At 32.2% G+C, this 25,287-nt stretch overlaps 1 protein-coding gene across 28 annotated transcripts in view; it reads right to left on the bottom strand.

Annotated features, from left to right (window-relative positions):
* Nucleotides 1–25,287, bottom strand: part of RIMS2 (regulating synaptic membrane exocytosis 2) — a 775,539-nt gene that overhangs the window by 214,307 nt on the left and 535,945 nt on the right. For 3 of the 28 annotated variants that reach the window (XM_054499590.2, XM_054499597.2, XM_054499596.2), the window contains one exon: nt 756–788. The exons of 21 other annotated variants lie outside the window; for them this stretch is intronic. In XM_054499590.2, coding sequence (XP_054355565.1) covers nt 756–788 — 33 coding nt within the window. Of the gene's footprint in view, nt 1–755; nt 2,066–23,889; nt 23,959–25,287 lie in introns of those variants that run through there. 4 more of the 28 variants (XM_054499586.2, XM_054499587.2, XM_054499558.2 and 1 more) reach the window with 3 other exon arrangements.

Raw genomic sequence — 25,287 nt, 5'->3', positions numbered from 1 at the left:
ATACATGTGCATACATATTTTTATATATATAAAATATATACACTCACACTAGGAAATGTCTGCAAGGATAGGGAGCTATTGTGTGTCTCTTGTTACTTCCAGCACCTAGAACAATACCACATGTGTTCAAGTTTCAGCTCAAATGTTACCTCTTCCAAGACACTTTTTCTGACTGTCTAGTTGAAATAAACTTCATTTCAGTTTGTATCTCTGTAGAACGTATTGTCAGAATAAGCTGCCCTGACACATAAACAGAGCATGTTATCCACATCTCTTAACTCTTCAGTGATATTGATAGCTTTTTTAGGGTATTAGGTCTTTGGTATTCTCCACAGTGTGGAACATTGATGAACTCATGTTAGAAATCAAATACTTTTGGAATTATTTTAAAAAGCAAAAAACTAGTTTTAAGTCTAAAATGCCTGAAACCAAACGTGTGTGTGTGTGTGTGTGTGTACCTAAATGTACATACGCATACACACACATCCTATTTGCCTTTAGTTATTCAGTTTATGGAAACATTACATCTATACATATTACATAAAAATTAATTATTTTACTTTTATCCATCTAATTGGAGCAGTTGCTGTTGATAGTTGAATACACAAATACCTAAATTAAAATGCTCATAAGATTTAATATTTTGTTATATTACAAAGGAATGAAAAACTATGAAATGAGTAAAAAAATGATTAAACATTTCTAGGACAAGTTAGATAAACAAAATAATAACAAAAAAAGCAGAAGAGACAGACCTGCATATCTTCTCCTTGTAGAGTCCAGTTCTTCTGTGATCACATCGTGTAATGGACAGACATAGACAAAGGAGATGGGAGTGAGTGGATGTACTCAAAAGGTAAAAAGTGACACTGATGGAAAGGGCCTCAAATCATTTTGAGAAAGAATCCTGTGTATAGTTTTAGGGTAGATATAATCAAATGCATTCCATAAAAAATACATAAGAACTGATGGCAAGTTGATTTTGCTACTATAGGTTAGCAGATTCAGAAAAATAAAGTTAGTGTAGAAATAAAGAAGATCCAGAAGTTTACAATTATTTACGTACAGCAAATCCTGAACACCAATGCTGAAGAAAGATACCATTAGTAAAAACAGTGTTAGTTGCATGACCACATTGTTCAAGACATTACTGAGTCAATTTAAAGTCTGTTACAATGCTTTCGAACTTTTAATTATCTGAAGAAAAGATTTAATTGAGTCATTACCAAAAAGAGCAATAAAAATAGTTTCAACAGATTTCCATTCCTTTTATGTTTCCCCAGTAAACCAGTGTGCACACAAAAACAAAGAATGGTCATCAGGCCAATATTTAATTGAATTATTTCAATACAGCAAAATATCATAAAAATTTTATGAAGTAATAATTATAGTACAAGTCTTTATTAGAAGAGTAGCTGAAATATATGGCTTCATTTCAGCATTAAAAATCCAAACTAAACGTCAATGTAGACAAATTTTCTTTGATCATATTCCCTTTTAATGCGTATTCATTCAACAGATTCTTAGAAATGCCACTTTATAGATTATTAAAATTTGTGCTAAAACGTATCAATCCAAATCCATCAACGATAACAGATATGACACGATATGTTTTGGAAAGACTTTTTTCCCTAGTGCTAGTGAAGAAGTTCAAATAACATTTTATACAGTGACTTGGAAACAGAAAAATGTCTGTTAAACTCAGCATTCTAAGAAAAAATTTCTTCCAAAGATATTAGTGGGTTAGTATGATTGACACAGATGAACAATATGCCACAAAATCAAAATCTCCTATTTTAATTTACACACTTAGCTTTGAATCAGATACTACAAATTCTAAAATCAAACACCACATTTAAGTTCTGCAAGAGTTGCATCATTATTTTTGAGTGACTTACATAGCAAAGCATATTGCATCGAAATATACTTGCAATATCAACATATTAAAATTATAGCTCTTTAGAGAATGATTTCCTATGACAAATTTGTCTCTTTATATGAATAGTGATAAAATGAAAACTTTCCATTAGACTAAGTCCATTAGTGCTAAGATGATCAAAACAATTTTTCTTAGAAAAAAAACCAGAAATCTTAGTATGAATTATAGAAAACTGGAAAAGAAATTACATTTTGAAATTTAATATCATTTTTATTATTATATGAACACATTTTTTCACCTGTTGAAAATAAGACATTAAATCTCATCACAATTAAATTACAAATCATACTGCTAACAGGATTAACTCCTAGAAAAAAAATCTTCAGATTCTCCTGAAATGTACTAATACACATTAAAATTATACACGCTATATTTTTGTTTCCATCATCAATCCACCTGCTTCTCAAAGAAGAATAAGGTAGGATAATCACAGTTTATTAATACCCTAGGCAAATGCCGACTTTTGTATGTTGCCTTGTGTTTTTATACACAAAATTTCCCTAGATACACATTTTCCATACTACTAAAACAGTTTCCTCACAAGTTAAAATGAAATTGGTATGAAGTGTATGAAATAATGGCTTCCATATATTCCATCTCTAAGAAAAGATCTTATTGTTTGCAGAAAGTATAAAAACTACGTAAATAAATGAAGCTTCTTTCTTCACCTAGTATTTTCCTATATTTTGGATTACTTTATGTGTCATCAATGCAATGGTTTTCATATTATGTGGATCCAAACATGAAAAATTATTCTCAATTCACTCATGAATTAATTTTAGTGAATAACAGAGGCACACATAGTTCTAGTGACTTACCCAATGATACAAAACAAGTTCAGTTGCAGAGCCAGAAATAGTACAGGGGTCTCCTGATTACCAGGTCAATTTTCTTTGGACTAGATACTATATAACCCAATAAAAACATGTAAAATACAAAATCAAACAAAGAAGAAAAAATAATTCTCTCATGGTGACGCCTGAACTGGACATTTTATTATACAGTATTTAATTAGAAACATTTTTTTTCAAAGTGGCACATTCTACAACTGTCAAGTAATTCACCAATGCTTTCATTCTTGTAAGGAATATGGCAAAATTTATCTTAGAATCAATAATAAAAAACTTTTTTTCAGGAAGTACAAAATTTATATGGTTAATAAGGGGATGAAAATGAAATATTTTGAAAATGATTTCACTACTAACTAAAAGTATCAATTAAGTCATTTGCCATAGTTGATCTGAATATGTTCCATTAATAATTAGTCCATAACTAAGCTTACATAAAAATATAACTTTAGCAAATAAAAATTCATGTAATGCATAAAATCTCAATATATAACTATAGTTGTATCATATATATTTAAAACATTTTGGCTTTTTGGATTTCCTGTGGTTATAGTTTTATTATGTACTATTGCATTTAAACAGCCTCATTTTAAAAGAGAAACTTATAGTCAACTATCTTACTTAAGCAGCCATGTCTTAGGCAAATGATAATATGCTTTAAGTACTTATTTTGCATATAGTATTATAATGAATAGCAGACTTCAGTGAAACTTGGAAGAAGCTAAGAGTATCCCCTCTACTTCTCCCATATTTCTCATTACCATGCCACAGTCAAATATTGTACTTTTTAGTTCAGTCAATGAAGGGTTCTAATGAGAACTCTTTCTTTTTCATTTATCCAATAACCAGTTACCAGACTTTTCTATAACTAACAAACCCAACTTTTCATCTAATCAATAACCAGTTAAGACTGATTAAGGATAGTAAAAGTATTCCCTCTTTTAGGTGTCCAGGTACTATCACAATTATGGCTGGATCTTTGTTTTAGACAGAAAATATAAAGAATTTCTTTGTAAAAACAAAAACGAGTGCAGTATTTTTTGTTCATTCCATCATACAAAAAAGAATATTTTCACAAATTACAATGAAATAAAAGATACATAAAATATAATGAATAAACTCATAAGCACCATTTCATCACTTATGGTAAATTATATTACAACAAATATTTTAAAATTTAAGATACCATCAAGTTGCAAACTATTTAATATAAAAAGCAAGATGGGTGCGATTTCATTATTGTGTATTATAGAGTGTGCTTACACAAACCTACATGGTATAGCCTACTACACATCCAGGCTATGATATAGTCCTGTTGTGCCTAGGCTACAAACCTGTACAGCACGTTATTCTATTCAATACTATAGGCAACTGTGACACAATTGTATTTTGTATATCCAAACATAGAAAAGATACAGTAAAAATACAGTATTATAATCTTATGGGACCACTGTCATATATGCATCCATCCTTAACTGAACCGTCATTATGCGGTGCATGACTGTATATCTATATATCTACATATATAGATATTAATGCATGTATAAAATCACTTTCATCAAGCATATTTGGTAATATAGTAAGCTCATGAGAATATGATGTGAGCTTTTATGTAAAATTTTATGTAAAACTTTGTGCAAACTAAGAATTTTTCCCTTGCCAATGTAAAATGTTTTAACTATTGTTATGTTTCAACTGAACACATATCTCAAGTTCAAACAGAAATGATCATCTGTAATCAACTTAAAAAAGATAAACACTCGGGGCCTCTTTATCCACAAATGCAGTTTTCACCAAGGGTGTTTGATATCTATCTGAAATTCTGCTGATTGGCTTATGTTCTCACTTACCACCATTTACAACAGGCATACAGTTGGTACTGTTACCAGATTTAATTGTAGTTGAATAATATGTGTCTACGTCTCATACAAAACAAGCATTATGTTAACAACTTTCCTGACACAATCAAACAGAAGCATGAAGATTCTAAGTGTGTATGAGAATTTGAACATAATTAGAAGCTAATCATAGTGTAAGGGCTCATTAAAGGTCACAGAGTCTTAGAATGTTTCCTTTGGGGGAAGGAGAGATACCTTTCAAAAAATAAGCCTAACTAAGAACCTAGTAGGAGGACCTCAGTGATACAAAGATCAGAATAGAAGTCTCCTATAAAAACTAAATGCTTAGCAAGTTTACAGATGACAAACTAGAACATCTCCACAGTGACAAAACCTTTTTGAAAAATTTCTCAATTCAAATGATGTGAACTAATCATTTCTAAACTGATTATTTCCAATAATTTTGTCTACAATCATAAAATTACTGAACATTTACAATAATTTCAACCTATTAAATAGCCATCTATTAAATTAGGTGCAGTATTTTCAAATACTTTGCTACTTTTAAAAATTCACTATACTTACATAAAAAGGTTATTTTTTATTTACTTTTTTTTTTTTAGAAGGAGTCTCACTCTGTTTCCCAGGCTGGAATGAAGTGGCACGATCTTGGCTCACGGCAACCTCCACCTCCCGGGTTGAAGCAATTCTTCTGCCTCAGCCTCCTGAGTAGCTGGGATTACAGGTGCGTGTCACCACACCAAGCTAATTTTTGTATTTTTAGTAGAGACAGGGTTTCACCATGTTGGTCAGTCTGGTCTCGAACTCCTGACCTCATGATCCGCCCACCTCAGCCTCCTAAAGTGCTGGGATTACAGGCATGAGCCCTTGTACCCAGCCTAAAAAGGTTATTTTTTAAATGCCTTCCTATTCTGAGCAGTGCTGTTTTTCTCTGATTTTATCTTTGAAATCCAACATACAACACATTTTTAAATGCAGAAAAAAAGAGAGTATGTACTGAGGGAGTTTAAAATAATTTATTTCCAGACCGGGCGCTGTGGCTCATGCCTGTAATCCCAGCACTTTGGGAGGCCGAGGCAGGCGGATCATGAGGTCAGGAGATAGAGACCATCCTGGCTAACATGGTGAAACCCTGTCTCTAGTAAAAATACAAAAAAATTAGCCAGGCATGGTGGCAGGCACCTGTAATCCCAGCTACATGGGAGGCTGAGGCAGGAGAATGGCGTGAACCCAGGAGGCGGAGCTTGCAGTGAGCCGAGATTGCACCACCGCACTCCAGCCTGGGCGACAGAGCGAGACCCCATCTCAAAAATAAATAAATAAATAAATAAAATAAAATAAATTTTATTTCCAAACTATAGCATGCTGTTTATCATAAGAAGGATGGTTACTGAAAAATAGGATTGGCATTACAAACTTATCTGTATATGCAGAAAAAACTGAACAAATTTTAAATGAGCAACTAACTTCATAAATCATGAAGTTTCACTTCATGGTTACTATGAAAGAATGTGTTATTTACTTCTTAAGATACTAGTAGTATTTAATTCCAAATTCTATCACCTGATTTGTCATATAAAACATGTTTGTCTTACATAAATTTTTTCAATTAAGAATAAAATATGTTTATTTTACAACAATTCAGAAATTATCAACTGCTGATAATGACCAAGAACAGAACCCTGATTCCTTTTTCCAGACTGGATGGCTTAAACTAGCATTTAATAAGAAGACTGATGTGGAATACTGCTTTAGACTAAAATAAATTTTTTCTACTTTTAAGAAATCTTAAACATTCAAGAATAAAAAGAAACAAAAGTACAAAGTATCAAAATACTCAAGAAAAAAATTTTACAGTATAAAATTCACTAACAAAATACTTAATTGAATATTTACTTTTCCTAAAGATACATTTTATAAAATATAATTCCAAAGGTAAAATTAAGTAAAAAAAAAACCCTACCTACACTATACTTATAAATTCCATAAAGAACACAATATGGTAATGTACATGTTAGAAAAAAATTAAAGGTTAATATATTAATTAAAGCAAATAATGCCAAATCTAGGAGCTTATGTACACATTAAAATATTATAGTAAGTTGTAAAACACAATTTGTTACTCTGAATATTTTCAATTTTCAAAAATACTGTTAAATCATACAGTACATCAGCAAACGGTTTAGTTGCCTTCACTTTTACAAAAAAAAAAAAAAACAGAGTTATTTTCCATATAAGATACAAGTCTTAAAGAGCGCGTTATGGTTTCAGTTACAATAACAATAGCTGTTGTCAATTCAAGATTTTCCTAGATGTAGCATAACTTACATTAGAAAATAACAAATCAAAGCTCATAATCATTTTAAAGTTATATGTCCAAATAAATAAATTCTGAACTATGTAAGTCCAAGATTAGTTTCTAAGACTAATTTTGGAGAATATGCAAAATTGTATCACTTCCAAAACATTCATTAAGCCTGAAGAACTTCTAATTTAAGGGAGCTTTCCCACTACTTTTTTGTATGGTAATTAAAATATCAGCCTAAAATATTTTATGTGTAAATGTGCTCTTTTCCCATAAACATTTCTAATTACTATAAGGAAAGATAAACTCACAAGTTAAAAATTATTAATATGACAAATATTACATTTCCCAGTGATCTTTATCTATACTGATGTCACTTAAGGTAAAAATACTGCAAGTAGGGCTGGGCGCTGTAGCTCATGCCTGTAATTGCAGCACTTTGGGAGGCTCAGGTGGGCAGATCACCTGAGGTCAGGAGTTTGAGACCATCCTGGCCAACATGGTGAAACCCCGTCTCTACTAAAAATACAAAAATTACCCAGGCATGGTGGCGGGTGCCTGTAATCCCAGCTACTTGGTAGGCTGAGGCAGGAGTATTGCTTGAACCAGGAGGTGGAGGCTGCAGTGAGCCAAGATCGCACCATTGCACTCTAGCCTGGGCAACAAGAGTGAAATTCTGTTTAAAAAAAAAAAAAAAGATACTGCAAGTAAATCACTTCTTTTGCTGATAATCCTCTCAAGACATCCCAGTTCAGAAATACCAAGATCATTCTTTTAATAAAGCAGTTACTAGTCATAGTACTCAAAATTCATCCAAATACTTGTTAACTCGTTTTCTAGTCCATGTCATGCCATTTAGCTCCTTGGTTCTATAGTCTCACATTTAAAATAAAAATTTCAAGTGTTATTTTTATTGCTAGTAAACATCCCAGAAATGGCAAATTCCCAGGTATTATAAATTGTTCTGGCATAGATTTTCATAAAACACCAATTGAAAAAGAAAACAATATATGCCATTGATGCACAGCCAACTTTCCGTCTCAAGTTTGGGCTCATTCCCATACAGTTTTTCTGATGCCACAAGTTTGCCACATTAACCCTTTGACAAGGAATCTTTGACAATTTATTGAAGTGGGTTTCTTAGATTTCAGCACATGAAAATTATATATTAAGCACTTTATAATCAATAGATTATTAATATCATAAATGCACTTAAACATAAAAGAAGTAACTCCAAACATGTCTTCTGTAAAGCATAGGCATATATAAACATGTTGTTGAAATATAATCTGCTATACCTACATCCTACTACTTTCCTCCCATTTTATCACTCCAAAGTTTTGATAATTAAAAATATTCTTTAAATATCCCAATTTCCTTTTAGAAACAAACAGATAAGAATATTTATGAAGCACTAAAATTTAACATTGTTTTTACTGCCTTAGAATATTGCATACTTACTCACGACATTTAGGGTTTCAATTTCCAGGACCAATTTTCCTAGTATACAGGAAAATAAATAATCGCCAAAACAAAAAAAAAACTATAATCATTTTCAACTATCACATTAAGGCATTATAGTTAAATTCAACTAAGTAAAATATTTAAAATAGATCTTTAAAATGTTGTGTTTCTGAGATGTCAAAATATTTTTTAAACATTGCATTGTTTTGTGTTTTAATATACAATGTGACTTATTTACATAGATACATATGGCCATAAACATATTCATGTATTGGACATGATGACAAAGTGGACAACAAATAAATAATAGTTTATGATCAAGGATAACCTGTATCACACAATGTAGCAAGGGGAGAGGTTTACAGTAATAATTTTTGATATATAAATCATAACATAAAACATTAATTTTATATTTATCTTGTTTACTTAAAAATATCCTTAAATATATTAAGTTAATCACTATTTTCCCAATAAACTGATATTAACTGAAGATTTGAAAAAATATATATTTTCTTACAACTTTACGAATAAATTTAAATTCCCAATGTGAATTCCAGTTTATTTTATTACATTTTCAGTATGCACTGTTTTACTAAAAAATAATTCACAGATTAAGTTATTAGCACTATGCCATCTTTCTTTGCTCTTCAGACTTATGTTACATGATACATGTTCTCAAAGCATCCTATTCTCCTTAATAGCACTTACTACAATTGTAATAGCTTAATCATTATTATAATTATTTTTAAATTATGTATTTTTGCAGACATAATATGCTGTGTGAGGGTAATTGCTATATCTGTCTTGTCTACACTAATAGGTCTGTGCCAAGTATAATGTTTGGAATACAGCAGGATGGCAACAAATACTTGTTAAAGACTAGTTTAATTTTTACATTGACATCTTTTAAAATATGGGTTTTAGAGCTGTAACGTGAAATAACGAGTCAGCACATAAAAATACTTTAACACTATTACTACAGACACAACTATTTTTAATTATAATATCATTAGTAAAACTCCATTTGAAGTTTTAAATTTTCAATGAAAATTTCAATGTATTCTCATCCAATTACTAATTAAAAGTAGTACTGGTTTTTTAGTTAATCAATTATCTCTGCACTTTGCCTTTTTCCATTTTATTCTTGGTTCAAGTTTTGTCTTCTACTTAACCCATTTATGCCTAGTGTTCCATAATTGGAATGCTAAGCTCGTGGGAGTTATTTATATCCTACTGCTTAAGGTCATTGCCAAGGTCTGATTTTTCACACACAAAAATGTGCAACCTCCAGCACAAATGGGTTAATCATATCTCTCCACAAAAAAATAAGAAAGGGAGAGGAAAACAAAAACACTTTGTTTCAATTCACTGGTAGAATTAACAGTTTGAAGAGACTCCTTATTGAATTCACATACTATGCTAACCCTCTTCCTTGTGGTTGGTGATATTTTTTATCTCCAGAGATTGTAAATAAATAATTACTAATATATGGTATAAATATCTCAATAGCATTTGCAATTAAATAACAGAAATATCCTACAAAGACAAACTTTAGATAGTATATTGAGCTTTTATTGTACTTTTTAGTGAAGCAAGTACCTCTGCATTAAAGTACTTCAATTTTAGTCAATATAATCAAATGTGTAAAGTGGATGACCATCTGTATTTAAATTAGTCATTTTTTCCCTAAAGGACTAATCTTCATAATAATAAAATAATTATATTTTTCCCAAAATATGTGTAATTAGTTTTCTAAACAAATCTTGAAATAAAGTATTTACCACTCTAATCTAAATGGAATCTACACACTATCAAGTTCACACCAAAATGAGAAAAATGAGGTACAACAAGCACACACGCATTTTAAAAAGCATGAAATGCAATGCTCGTAGTCTCATGCTTTCATATGGTTTCCAAACCCTGACAAACCTGTCTCAGATTGGTGTTTCTTTTTCGGCAATGGTTTGTCATCACTTATTGTACCATTCACCTTTTTCTGCTGGTCTTCCCATGTAACCTCTAGTATAAATCAAAAATAATAATCAGAGCTTATCAGAAACATTAGATAATATACATAACAAGAATCTAAATATACTTCGGGGATCTATGGGATTTTGGGGGATATTTTTCCTAAATTCTCACATAAACTATGTAATATGCAGTTAACATTTTAAATGTAGAAATGTAACATTAAAATTTTGCTTAATAGATTTCAAATTCCAAAGCACTAAAATTTACTTCCAGTATATCCCAAACTTTATTTTCAATAAAATGAATGCAGTCAAGGTATGAATAAACTAATAATTAAAATGGTTTAACAAAGGTCTTTTCTTAGTTTATATTAAATAATACATACTAGCTTATTTTAGAAATAAGCATTTTACTAAACATTGTTTTATTGTGATGAAATGAAATGTTTATGTAGAATTACAATGTAGAAATTTTGAAACATCAAGAGAAAATTCATAAATACATTTCAATACATGAGATAAAATGGCTATTTTATTATCATATTTAGTCTCTTCATAAATGACAAACATTTATATGCTATGAGATATTATTTCAATAAAAATCTTGATAAAGGAAGACAAAGATATTTAGTAGTAACAGCTTGGTATCATTGAATATGAGTTACTTGGCTCATCTAAGATTATCTATAATTTTTCTCATGTGGTTAACAATCATTCATTTAATAATATATACTCAGCACCTACTATAATCCAGGCATGTCTGGCTACAGGGATATAACAACAAACAAAACAGGCAAAACCCCATACATTCATAAAGTTTATATTTTAATGGGAGAGAGTGATTATAAACAAGATAAGTAAGATATACTATGATCTAAATATTGACAAATGCTAAAAAGACAAACAAAGTAGGTAAGAAGGAAATAAAATACCCAGAGGTAATGAAATTTTTGATAAGGCAGGAAGGGAAGTCTTCTCTAAGAAGGCAACTTTTGAGTATAGAACTTAAGATAGTAAGGGAGTTAGCCACATGGTTATTTAAAGAGAAGGTATTCCAGGCAGAGGAGCAGCATGTGCAAATGTCCTGAGTTAGAAGCATGTCTGATACGTTCCAGAAAAGCATGGAGGTCACTTTGGCTGGGGCATAACAAACAAAGAAAAAAGTAATAGATGAGGTTAAAGTAGTAATGGAGATGGGAAGTGGGGGAGCACAGGTCATGTAGGGCCTTATAGGCCATGGAACAAAAGATTCACTGGCCACCATTTAATCTTATTCTCACAGTAGCATTCACAAATAATTATATATCTTATAACTTGCCTTTCTTTTTATTTATATGTTTCTAAAGCCATACTATAAGTCAATTAGTTATTAATTATGTATATTTTATTTTTATTTAAGAAATATTTTAGCCACACGATCTTGCTATGTTACTCAGGCTGGTCTTGAACTCCTGGTCTCAAGTTATCCTCCCGCTTCAGCTTCCTGAGTAGCTGAGATTATAGCATGAGCCACCTTGCCAGGCTCTATGTGTATTTTAATCCTTATAGAGTTTCACCATGCCATACACAATGCTCTGGTATCCTATCTACCTTTAGCCATAAATAGTGGAATACTAACATATTTTATAATATCAAGCTAAGTAAAACATAACTGGAAAGATGAAACCACTGCCAAAAATGGAAAAATATGCTATACTGTAACATCAAATATAGGTGATTTTGGATACACTACTGCTCCCTGATCAGCATTAATCTGTGGTAATGCAAAAAACAACAGAGTATTTTCCCCATGTTGGGAAAAAGAATCTCATTAATATTAAAGTATTTGTTGATTCTGAATGACCTACACTTTTTGTTCTCTACGAATAATTAAGAAAGATTTTACAAGTGTTACAGAGTTGTTCCCAAAATCAAATGCTACATGGCTATCATTTTTAGAAGCTATTTCACCTTCTGCCATTTCATAAATTTGTGATGTTCCAAAAAATAGATGACATTCTACCTTCTGAAGCAAGATTGAGTACACAGAAGAAGAAATAGGCTGTTTTAAAAATAGTCAGCCTATCTGTAAATTGGCAGACAGCATTTTCTGAAATGTGGAGGAAAAAATAAACCTTTGAAATTAGCAAATATTTGTTGAAAAGTATTATATGCTGGTAACAGAAAAGTTCCAATAACCATAAATTTATGAATATCAGCTTAAGACAATGAAAGAACTAGATCAAAGCTATCAATGACTGACAGAAAAGGTAATATATATGTCACCATATTGAGCCAGGAAAGCTGGCTGGTGGAATATCTCTGCCATTAACTAGGCCTATAACTTTAGGCAAGTTTTGTCAGAGGCATTTGAACCAGAGCAACTGCATCTTGAACAGGGGCGGGGTAAAATAAGGCTGAGATTTGCTGGGCTACATTCCTAGGATGTTAGGCATTCTAAGTCACAGGACGAGACAGGAGATCATGAAGACCTTGCTAATAAAACAGCATGCAGTAAAGAAGCCAGCCAAATCCCACCAAAACGAAGATGGCAACGAGAGTGACTTCTTTGTCCTCATGGCTCATATGCTAGTTAGAATGCATTAGCATGCTAAAAGGCACTTACTCCAGTGCCATTTCAGTTTACAAATGGCGTGGCAATGTCAGGAAGTTACCCTATATGTTCTAAAAAGGGGAGAATCCCTCCGTTCTGGGAATTGTCCACCCCTTTCTTGGAAAATTCATGAATAATCCATCTCTTGTTTAGCATATAATCAAAAATAACCATAAAAATAGGCAACCAGCAGCAGACTGCTCTGCCTATGTAGTAACCATTCTCTATTCCTTTACTTTCTTAATAGACTTGCTTTCACTTTGTGGACTTGCCTTGAATTCTTTCTTGTTTGAGATACGAGAATCCTCTCTTGGAGTCTGATCAGGGCTCCTTTCCGGTAACATCTTGATAACCTCTCTGACATCTAGATTTGTTATATTTGATGTGACAAAGCTGGTCTTGAAAATTTATAAGGTTATTTCCACCTCTAAAATTAGTTACTCTTACATCTTATGATCTTAAGTTGATTCGTCAAATGGGATTTTACAGAAGAGTACCTATAATAGAGATGGTGAAATTGAGGCACTGAGAGTTTACAAGATTTTCCAGAAGTTCCAAATGTGACTACTATTAAGCTTTATACTGAAACTCAAGCATCTATTTTTAAAACATAATTAAAGTCATAAAAAGAACAGAATTAATTAAAATGGCATGTAATTAAAAGTTAATTTGTTTTTAAAATTCAATAAAATACAGAGGAACAAGCTTTAAGATTTGAAATTCTTAAATGATAATTATATGTATCCCATCTTTAACTTGTAGATTAAAGCTTGATTTAATAAATATTAGGTAATTTGAAGAGTGATTATATTCATGGAGACTTAACTATGAGGTGACTTTTTAGTAAGTAATATTTAAGAAACCCATATGTCTGCAAAGTAATTATATTCTAGCTAGTCTTCATCACAACATGTAGCCAATTCTACCTGAACACTATAATTTAAAGAGCATACAGTTTGAGACCAGCCTGGACAACATAGGTTCTCTTTTTTTAGATCTTTTTTTTTTTAGAGATATCTCTAAAAAAACTTTTAAAAATTAGCCAGGCATAGTGGCATGTGCCTGTAGTTCAGCTACTTGGAAGGCTGAGGTGTGAGAATCAGTTGAGCCCAGGAGGTCAAGGCTGCAGTGAGCTATTATCACACCATTGCACTCCAGCCTGAATGACAGTGAGACCCTTTCTCTAAATAAAATAAAATAGCATAAATTCATTTATTAGTAAGATTTGTATAATATTATATGTTCCAATATGCTTTCACAGATGCCATCACATTTGACCCTACAAAACACAGATGGGACCTTCTATTAGGTGGTTTATACAGGTGAGAAAATAGAAATGACAGATAAGGATAAGCACTGAAAAATTATCTTAGTTTACAATTTCATACTCATTACATCACTTGATTTTCAAGGTAGCATACTGGGAATGAGAGGAATATGTTACAATTTCCTTTTCTCAGATGAACTAACTTGGGGCAAGGGTCTAGAGTCACACAGTTAGTACATTGTAAAGCAGGTCCTGAGACAAAGTTTCAAGAACTACACTCTTTCTCTTGTATCATATCACCTTCCTAAGATTAAGTTACTTTCAACAACAAAGAGAAGATGATTTAAGGATTGCATTTAGGAAGTCAACAATGATATGGCCTTGAAGAATGACTAAGTTTGCAGGAAGGTATGAGGTGAAAGGGAGTTCTTTCCTAAATTTGATTAGTCAGTTGGGACTTTGGAAGCATAGAAGAAATAAGATGAGAAAAGGGAAACAAAAGTAAATTAAAGGGGAAACGTCTCCCAGAATGAAAGGAAAGGTTAGGAAAAGAAATTAGAAATATTCATTTAAAAGTACTTCACTTAAACAACAGGTACACTTAAGCTTATGGATTATGAATGGGAAGAGGAAATCTTAAGTGCATTCCTTCCTCTTTATTCCAACCTCTGCTTTAGTTCAGGCCATCAAATACCAGATGACTGAATTGCCCTAAATGGTCCCATGCCCTCAGTTTCTTCTCTTTCAAGTCCATCTTGCTTGCTGTCACCAAGTTACTTTTCTTAATACAGATGTGACTGAATGTCCATCCTGCTCAAAAACATATGATAAATCCCCTGGTATTTTAAAGTATCCCTGAATCTCTCTCATATTAATTTTGGACACATGGTCATTTATCTAAGTTGGGAGGGAATGATATACTTAGGAAATATCCACCAATTCCACCATAAAATCCATTCCTAGCTAGATATTAATCAAATTTGGAAATTAAGATATAGGTGCTAACATTCTCCCTGCCCTAGCAGCATTCATGAGAATAGACAGAGGCAACAAAACAAAGCCAAAATCCTTCATCACTGTTGTATCCTAACACCCTAAATGTTATCCAATACCTAGAATGCCTGCAGAAGCAATCATTAATTACAAAGACTGTCAAAATAACTATCACTTTTGGTTCCTTTGTAAACTTTTTAAATATGTTTGTTTGTTTTTATTTTTCCCCCTCTCCTCCCTCTTTCCTTTTCTTTCTTTCTTATTTATAAGGTTATCTGTATTTGAAACAATGTAGAAATTGTACACATTAAAGGAACAAAATTTTTTTTTCCATCTCATTGTGTATTTTCAGGGATCTGACTTTTTAATAGGTGATACGGTAGGGTTTAGTCTATATAATCCTGGCAAAGAATTAATCACTAACAGCCAATTAGGAAGGTTGTAGATGTTAACTTTCCAAAACCAAACAAAATTAACACACAATAATAAAACATAAACAATAAATTGGAAATAAAACTATTTGAGACTTTAGACTTTATCAGCCACATCTCCAAAAATTCTTACCTTTTGTTAAATCCTAATGGATTGAACAGTTCTCTGGCCTAGAGAAAAGTATCCTAAAATTTGCGTATTGATTTTTACACATGCATTGAAATATGTAGAAATGTATTAGCACATTATGAAATAACTTATACTGCAATCCAATTCTATTTATTTCCACCCTGGTATTGTTTCTTATGCAAGTCATTTGATTAAAAATAGCATCATGATTACTAATTTCCAAAAATCTACTAAACTATATACAGTCATACATTGCTCAACGACAGGGATATGTTCTGAGAAATGCATTGTTAGGTGATTTTGTCATTGTGCAAAGATTACAGAGTGTACTCACACAAACCTAGATGGGGTAGCCTATTATATACTCAGGCTATTTGATATAGCTTATTGCTCCTAGGCTACAAATCTGTACAGCATGTTACCACACTAAATACTGCAGGCAATTACAACACAACGATAAGTATATATGTATTTAAACATATCTAAATATAGAAAAGGTACAGGAAAAACACAGTATGATAATATTATGAGACTATTGTTGTATATGGAGTCTGTTATTGACCAAAACAGCATTATGTGGTACATTACTGTGTCTGTGTGTGTGTGTGTGTGTGTATGTGTGTGTGTATATATCTATGTATATGTACGTTTAACAACTGCTTCAGGGTGATCATAATCAGACTTAATTTGACTTTAAATATAAAACTAAAATTTTCAGATTTTGTGCCGAAAATACAAAATTATAGCGAGACATTACTAAGAAATTACAGTAATAATAACTAACATTTATATAGTAATTATTATGAAACAAGTATTGTTTCGCTTCATCTTCCCAACTTCAAACTTATTTGTTTGTATATTTGCTTTACAGACAGAGTCACCCTCTGTCACCCAGGCTGGAGTGTGGTGGTGCAGTCACAGCTCACTGGAGCCTCAAACTCCTGGGCTCAGCGATCTTCCTGCCTCAAGCTCCCGAGTAGCTGGGACTAGAGGTGTGCACCACTATGCCTGGGTAATTTTTAAATTTTTTTTGTTTTTGGTAGAGGCAGGGTCTTATTAGGTTGTCCAGGCTGGTCTCAAACTCCTTTCCTCAAGCAGGCCTCCTAAAGCTTTGGGATTACAGCTGTGAGCCACTGCACCTGGCCTATTATGTGACAACTATTTGTTCTAAGCAATTTTAATATACCAAGTTATTTTAAAAAGTAAATTTATAGCATATCTACACAGCAAATAATATAATTTAGAATGGACAGATTTTGCCATTATAACCCTTCCAAGACAACTAGCACTCTACCACATCTTTCAGCATCCTTTTTCCTACACTTGATTTTCTCCACCCACTTGCTTTCTATGAAAATTTGTATGTGATAATAGCTTGGGATAGTGCCCTCAAGAATATTTATATTTCAGTGTTCCAGAAAGGCTAAAAGCTTTGTATTATGAAAACAAGCCATTAGGTAATAGTGGAATATGAAATACTATGACAGGTAATGGGAGAAATATTTGGGACTGAAAACCTACCCAGAACCTCTCGAAACTTACCTTCTCCTTATAAAATTGACCCTGAATATGTACCACAATCTTAAGACACTTTATATAAGTTACACATTATAGAGTAATTTTACCAGCTATGTTTTATTTCTTATCATTATATTATTTATTCCCTTGGGAGCTCCCCAAAGGCAAGAAATATATCTTGTTCATCTTTGCATCCTCAATGGCTACCTAGTACAACACATTTAAAATAGCAGACATTGGTTGAACTACATCTTTAGCTAATGTCTAAAAACAACAACAACAACAACAACAACAACAACAACAAAACCGGTTGAAGTCCATGCAAAGAGAACACAATCTAGAACAGTGTCATAGAATGCTATGAAGAGGCATGGTATATCAACACATGAGATTAACAGTCTAGACTACAGATCTGCTGCTATGTGGATTGAAGAAAGGTAGTTATCCTCCAGAATTCTCCTCCTTTATCTATAAGGGAAAATAGTTTTAACAAAAGATTTATAATGTCCCTTCCAAATCTAAAAGTCTTTGATTCTAAATCAAGGAGCTAAGTCACAGAACACTGATAGATATCTTGGTAAACTACAAGCACATGGTTCGAGGCCACATGGCATTACACAGCCAAGTGGCAGACCTGGATCGGAAGAAGCCAAGTGAACAAGAAGTTTCCCACATAGCCTTCATGTATTCTGTTTCTTTGACCTCTCCTCACAGCTCTAGATATTTTTCTTTTCTTCCCTTTACAGCCTTTCAAAGGTGTCTGCACTAGCTGTCTCCATTCCTCTCTTTCCTTGAATCCCCTCTAATCAGTCCTTTAGCCCTTATCCACTGAAACTGCTCTTAATAAAGGTCAACATAGTGACTTCTTACTTGCTAAGTCTGATGATCATTTCACATTCTTGATAATTCTCTCCTTCAAGTAATTTCTTAACTTGTTCCTCTTCTCCCACTTTCTCCATCTCTGGCTGCTTCATCTTCTCAACTTCAAAATATCAAAGTGGTGCAGTTTACACTTCTTGGACCTCTTCTTTATCTACCTACATGTGTCCACTTGTCCTCTTGATAACCAGTCTTACGGTGGTAAATAACTCTTTATAAGGATGAGTCCCAGATTTATAGCTACAGTCCACATCTCTAATATGAAATGTAGACCATATTTAATTTGGCATCTTCACTTGGATGTCTAACAGCATCTCTAACTTATCATATCCAAAACTGAGCACCTGATATTCCCACTCAATCTATTATTCTCAAGTATTTTCCTGTATTAGTTACTAGAAACTCCATTATTTTTCTATTCAGGCTAAAAACCTGGATGTCATTATTGAATCTTTAGTTCTCTTTTACCTTGTTAGGAAATTTTGTTGGCTCTATCTTCAACATCTATTCAGAATCCAACTACTTATACTGCTATCATGCTGGTCTAAGCCACTATCATCTCTTTCCTGGGTTAGTGCAAAACCTTCTAACAATGTTCCCTGTTTACAATCTTAATTCTTCAGGGTATTCTCAATGTAGTAATTGACATCATCTTACTAAAAAAAAAAAAAAAAAAGTAGTATTGTGTCACTTTAATCCAAACTTTCCCATTTTATGTGATAAAAACCAAAATCCTAAATATGATCTGTAAGTTCCTATGTGAGTCACCCTTCTAGCCCCAACTATCCTTCTGACTGCACCTGCTACAACAATATACTTTAACATATCCACAAAATGCTTTAACCAATTAAAAAAACAATGTCCTCCCTTAAACTTACTCATGAACTTTATTGTGATACATAAAATAAACTGTAAATAAAAAGCCACTCTCTCAGAAGAAGATAGCAAAAGGACAAATTGAATAACTAAATCTTAATTACAGGTAAATAATCAAAATATTAAGCCAAGTAAAACCATGTTAGCATATGTGAAATATCTACAGAGTTCTCATCTTACTAATTTATTCATTAATTTCTAGGTTCAACTATATCATATGTTGGATTGATTTATATAGCAATAGCAATATTTTGCAGTGGAGAGGATTTCATATAAATGATAAAAAACAAATTTATAAGTGTATGTATAAAAACAAATTTATAACTGAGGTTCCAATAATCATTGTCACTAGAAAACTTTACATGTGAAACTGCCTGTGCAAAATCAAGACATTAAGAGAAATCTAAGGCCGGGAGTGGCGGCTCACACCTGTAATTCCAGCACTTTGGGAGGCCGAGGTGAGGCGGGAGGATCACCTGAGGTCAGGAGTTTGAGACCAGCCTGGCCAAGGTGGTGAAACCCGTCTTTACTAGAAATACAAAACTTCGCTGGGTGTGATGGCAGGCGCCTGTAATCCCAGCTACTCAGGAGGCTGAGGCAGGAGAATCTCTTGAGCCGGGAGGTGGAGGTTGCAGTGAGCTGAGACTGTGTGCCACTGCACTCCAGCCTGGGCGAGAGAGCAAGATCCTGTCTTAAAAAAACAAAAAAAGAGAGAAATCTGACACAGTTGACCCCATCTTGCTTCTAACCTCCAAGCTGTCTTTAATCATTCCTGCGTATGGGAGGAATTTAATTTATAGTTTAACTTTAAAGCAAGGATAAAAACAGCCCTTTCCCAAAACAAAACTGCCTTTGTAAAACCAATCAAAGGCCATAAGGCTAGGATTATGAGACGGGCCTGACTTCTGCTAAAATGTAGGCTTAAATAATAACCAGCCATTGTTCCAGATGTCACAAGATTTTAACTTCTCAAGTTACTTCTGTAGATAACATCACTATTGTAAACCTAATAGGGTCTTTTGAGATATTTTTCAGACTTTCGCATTTTGGAGGATTGACTGATTCCATCCAGACCTGCGACTGATGACTGAACCCACATCCTGTGGTCCCCACCCAGAGATTAACTCGGCACATAAGAAACATTTTCCACAGCCTTACAATTTCATCCCCAACCAATCAACATTTGCCATTCCCTACTCCATGCCCACCAAACTATCTTTGAAAAACCTTAATCTCTGAGCCTTCAGGGAGACTGGTTTGAGTGACTCTAACTCTAGTTATTCTGCCTGCAGCACCACTGTCTTAATGAACTGGTTTTGTCTGTGCGGGGGGCAGGAAGAATCTGTCGGGGTGATTGCACATGCAAGATCATAGGAAATAAGAAGAAAGCAGAACAGTCTGAAGGTAAAAGATGTGAAAGTATTCAGGACCAACTAGAGGTCAAGAAGACAAAAAAAACTTATGATAATACTTCCTCAGTTAGTTAAAATATTTAGCCTAGTGAGTTCATGTGAAAAGATATGATCTTGACACATTTAAATGCACCTAAATACAAAATGGCATTAAATGTTCTCAAAACTTGTTGAACATTTAGGAAGATATATTTATTATTTCAGATTGCCGACATATATTTAAGTACATATCAACATTTCCTTTCATAAATACTAATCAAAAATCATGGAGCTCGTGAAATAGATAAAAATGACAAATATGTAAATACATGTTGTGAAGTCATTTAAATGTTTATTGTCTTATGAATACTATTCATATTAACATGATTTAACTTTATTTTGTTACATTATCTTTTAAATCATATTCTAGAATGTGCATTAAAGAATAATTAATACTTCACAGTAAGAAAAACTATATTTTAGTGTTAATTAGGTTTTACAAATAACACTGTAGACATTCTTTATAAAAGATGAAGACAGGGAAGAATATATTCAAGACTAAAAACTATTTCAATGAAACTAATGATGCATAAAACTACTTATTTCTTAATTTGGTCCAGTAATGGGCCAAATTTCATGATATAGAACGGGATGTTACTTTTTTGATAAAACCATTTTAAAATGCTAATATTCTAAATCGATATATGTAGACATATTTGATTATCAATTACTGCAAAACATACACAGTCCTACCATTTTGATAGAATTTGGTTGTGGTAGATTACAGAATTATGTCAGCAATAATTATAGGAAAATCAAATCTAAGTATTAAAATCAATCATCTTTTTACTTTCCAGGCAATATTAATTCATGTGTATAGAACTATGAAAAATCCACAAATGTTATAAATCTTCCTTTTATATTATTGTTAAACTTATGATTAAATTTGTCTCATTTTCTACTTTAAACTTCTACTTTAAAATGTTTTAAAAATAATTCAATTTTAAAACAATTTCTGGATTGAAAAATATCCATACTGTGATTTTGTAAATGTATAACATGACCACTAGTATCTTCCTCAGAATCTTTTCCCTTAACATGATCAACAAAGTAAATCTTCCAATTTTAATGCCATTACATTTCAATAAAATAGAATTGTATCAGAATCATTAAAGGTAAGTATTTTGAAGACTAATTTCATATTCAGAAATAAAAAAGAATAGACATTTTAAATACTGGATAACTTAAATTGAGACTAATACTTGTACTTATGCTTATTTTAAAAAGCATATTCAAACATATAACAAATGTCAATATGGAGTGTCTAATATCTAGAAAGACACCATAAACTTCATTTTAAGACTTGCCTTTTTTCCCATTAGTAGGTGGTGTTGATGTTTCTCCCTCATTGTCTTTATAATATTGAAAATAGACAATAGTGATTAATGATTAAGATCATTAATAACCAAAATAAAAATCAAGCACATCAAAAAAGATGAAATCACACAATAGGGAAACAAATCCATGCACTAAACATGACACTCTATATTAATGAACACAAGAGAAAAGTATACACTTCCTATCTCATAGGAAAAGTAATAAAAACCAAATAAATGAAAAATCATTTTTATAATATATGGTTATGCTTTTATGTTAATTAAAAAACTGATGCAACTTACTAATTACTTTTGACAATAAAACAGCAGCAACAAACTGGTTTAGCACATGGGCTTCTTTATCTGAATGAATTTAAAATAAATAAAAGTGATATTAACTATTGCTGAAGTCCCCAAACTAATGCTACCTTAAAAAATGACTTTAATGTGGAAGACAATTAATACTGTGAAAGGCTGCAGTGTTTGTATGGACTATATGAGATATAGAGGAATGAGCTAATGGGAAAACATTAACTTAACAGCTAAGCTAAAATGAAATTCATTCTTATAGTATTCCATAAAAAAGTGATTCCTAAATTATTCCAGGAAAATGGAAGAAGGGTGACATTCTAGAAGTTAGATACTAGATATTCAGAACCAAAGCAATTCTACATGTCTAGAAATATGCAATTAAACTTGCCTGTTTCCATTATCAGATGATTGATGATATTAGTCGCCTTTATGGCATTAAAAAGTTACTGATAATGAGTAATTCTAGTAGCTTAAGAGATGTTTTCAGTTGTAAAACTAAAAACTCCACTGAGAGAATGCTTCCATGAAAATATATCTTATGTACAATATACGTAATGGCATTGCTTTCACACCATGGAAACCAGAGGAAAAAAAGGCACAAAAAGTACACTCTATTATTCATAAATAAAAAGTGGTCAGTTAAACACTTGATAAAATTAAAGATATTCTGTATTATTCAAAGAAAGTTACAATTAAACTTGATAATTGGATAAGATTAGTATTCAATTCTGAGTTTCAAATAAAAATAGTGAAAATTTGATAAAAGAAGTATATAAAAATATACTGATTTACTGATTATATAATGTTTTAACTTTTTTGAGACAGAGTCTCGCTCTGCTGCCCAGGCTGGAGTGTAGTGACATGATCTTGGCTCACTGCAACCTCTGCCTCCCAGGTTCAAGTGACTCTCCTGCTTCAGTCTCCCAAGTAGCAGGGACTACAGGCGCGCACCACCATGCCCAGCTAATTTTTTTATTTTTAGTAGAGATGGGGTTTTGCCATGTTGGCCAGGCTGGAATCTTTTAAGTTTTAAAATCCTTTCAAGAACATTAAACATTACGATATATAAACATAATAGGTACTTTAAAAACAACAAAAATAAAAGGTATGCATTTCATTTAGAAAGATGGGGAGAAATTATGATTGACAATAAATGTTAGAGTAATATTGAACTGGGATGAAGAAGAGAAGCCTGTAATTGCTTTATTTTAGGAAAAAAATATGATGGAAAAAATGATCGTGGTCTATAAATGTTTTAATGGAATTTATATTCTGTTTTATATTTCTTTATAATTTGCTTCTACTAGATTCAAAATCCATGGGAGAAGGGGCTAAAGCTTCAACAAAACTTTACTCACCATAACACATGATAAAATATAGTTTTCTAGTAGGTACTCATTAAATATTTTTGAATAAACAAATGAACTGAATGTAAAGCTGGGTAAAGGGTAGGTGTATATCTTGGTCAAGGGCACTATCTATAATTCTAGTTTGATTTAAACATCAGGGAAAATATTTAGCCAGTTGGGTAAATTAAATATTCTGACAAATTGCCTAGATAGCTTAAGTAATACCCATTTATTAATAAAATGAGGTAATTTATCTTAAAGTTAGTGCTGAAAAACAATCTATTCTTCATTGTGCATTTATAAATTTGGAGCCTAAAGTCTTATGCAAAATTGAAAAGTCATATTTGAAAACATTCACTTATTTAATTTAGGTACACAGTCAGACAGACCTGCCTTGACCTCTTCTCCCTGCTTTTCTTCCCCCTGCTCTTCCACATGCTCAGTTTCTTCATTAACTTCTGTACTTGCAGAAGCAAAAGTAAAGAAAAATATAAGACCAAATAGGTATATGTGTTACTCTTCAATGAAACTAAACAAATAACAAATTGTAAATTATTCAGAATGATAAAGACACCAATAGATATCTATTTATTTAGAAACAGAGTCTCACTGTCACCCAGGCTGGAGTGCAGTGGCACAATCACGTCTCACTGCAACCTGCATCTCCTAGGCTCAAGTGATCCTCCCACCTCAGCCTCCGAGTAGCTGGGACTATGGGAGCGGGCCATCATGCCTGGCTAATTTTATATTTTTTGTAGCGATGGGGTTTCACCATGTTACCCAGGCTGGTCTTGAACTCCCGAGCTCAAGTGATCCACCCACCTCAGCCTCCCAAAGTGCCGGGATTACAGACGTGAGCCACGTGGGCCACTGCAACTGGCCCAATAGGTTATTTTTAATAAGTTTCTGACATGCTATAGAAAAGTAAATAAATTTACTGGTTAATTATCACATTGTCTGCTTTTATGATGACTTTGATTTGTAAAAGAGAAATTGTGACTTCTAAAATATTTGTAATACGTGTGGATAACTGGGTAAAGTAGGCAAAACACTTTATATATAAACTTGGTATATTACTAAAAAAAGTTATATAACTTTTCTTTTAGAAAAAGAGAAAATGACATTTTACAAAATGGCAGTACATAAAAATTAGGGAAAAATGAAATAATAATAATGCCTTACAGTTTTTTAGTACATTGTGCTTTCTATATTATTCTTATTTTACTTCTCTGGTTCTAAACAAAGATAAATGGCTAAATATATAACAGACTAAAATATAAAATAATCAAAATCATAAAGAGTTAAATTATGACTTGCTCATATTTTGGCTGCTGAAAAGGATTTGAAAATAAATATTTCAATACTTTAATTCTAAAATAATGCCATTAAATTACAACTTCTCATAATTAACTTTTTAGGTGATAATCCAGACATAATTTGATTTAGACCATCAACTGATAGTCTATTTTGTGTCACTTACTGAAAATTAACTGAAGTTGAGATTTCTAAAAGAGATATTATATATCTTCTTTAAAACTAAAAAAAAAATTGCATAATCTACTGAAGTCTCCATATCAACATTTATAAAAACACTTTAAAAAATCATCCATACTTTTATATAAAAAAAACTAAAAAACAAAATCCCTTTTATTTCATACTAAAAAGGATAAGGGAGGTTTTGGCTCCTCTTTGTTTTATGAAATAAAAAAATGGAAAAATCACAATTGGGGACTTTAAAGGAAAACTGTGGTTTTAATTAATTTTATAGGGATAAAAACAATAGTAAA

Source organism: Pongo pygmaeus, chromosome 7 (assembly GCF_028885625.2).
Source record: "Pongo pygmaeus isolate AG05252 chromosome 7, NHGRI_mPonPyg2-v2.0_pri, whole genome shotgun sequence".
Classification (NCBI taxonomy): domain Eukaryota; kingdom Metazoa; phylum Chordata; class Mammalia; order Primates; family Hominidae; genus Pongo; species Pongo pygmaeus.
Note: the sequence above shows the minus strand (reverse complement) of the source record. Positions and strands in the feature narration are given on the sequence as shown.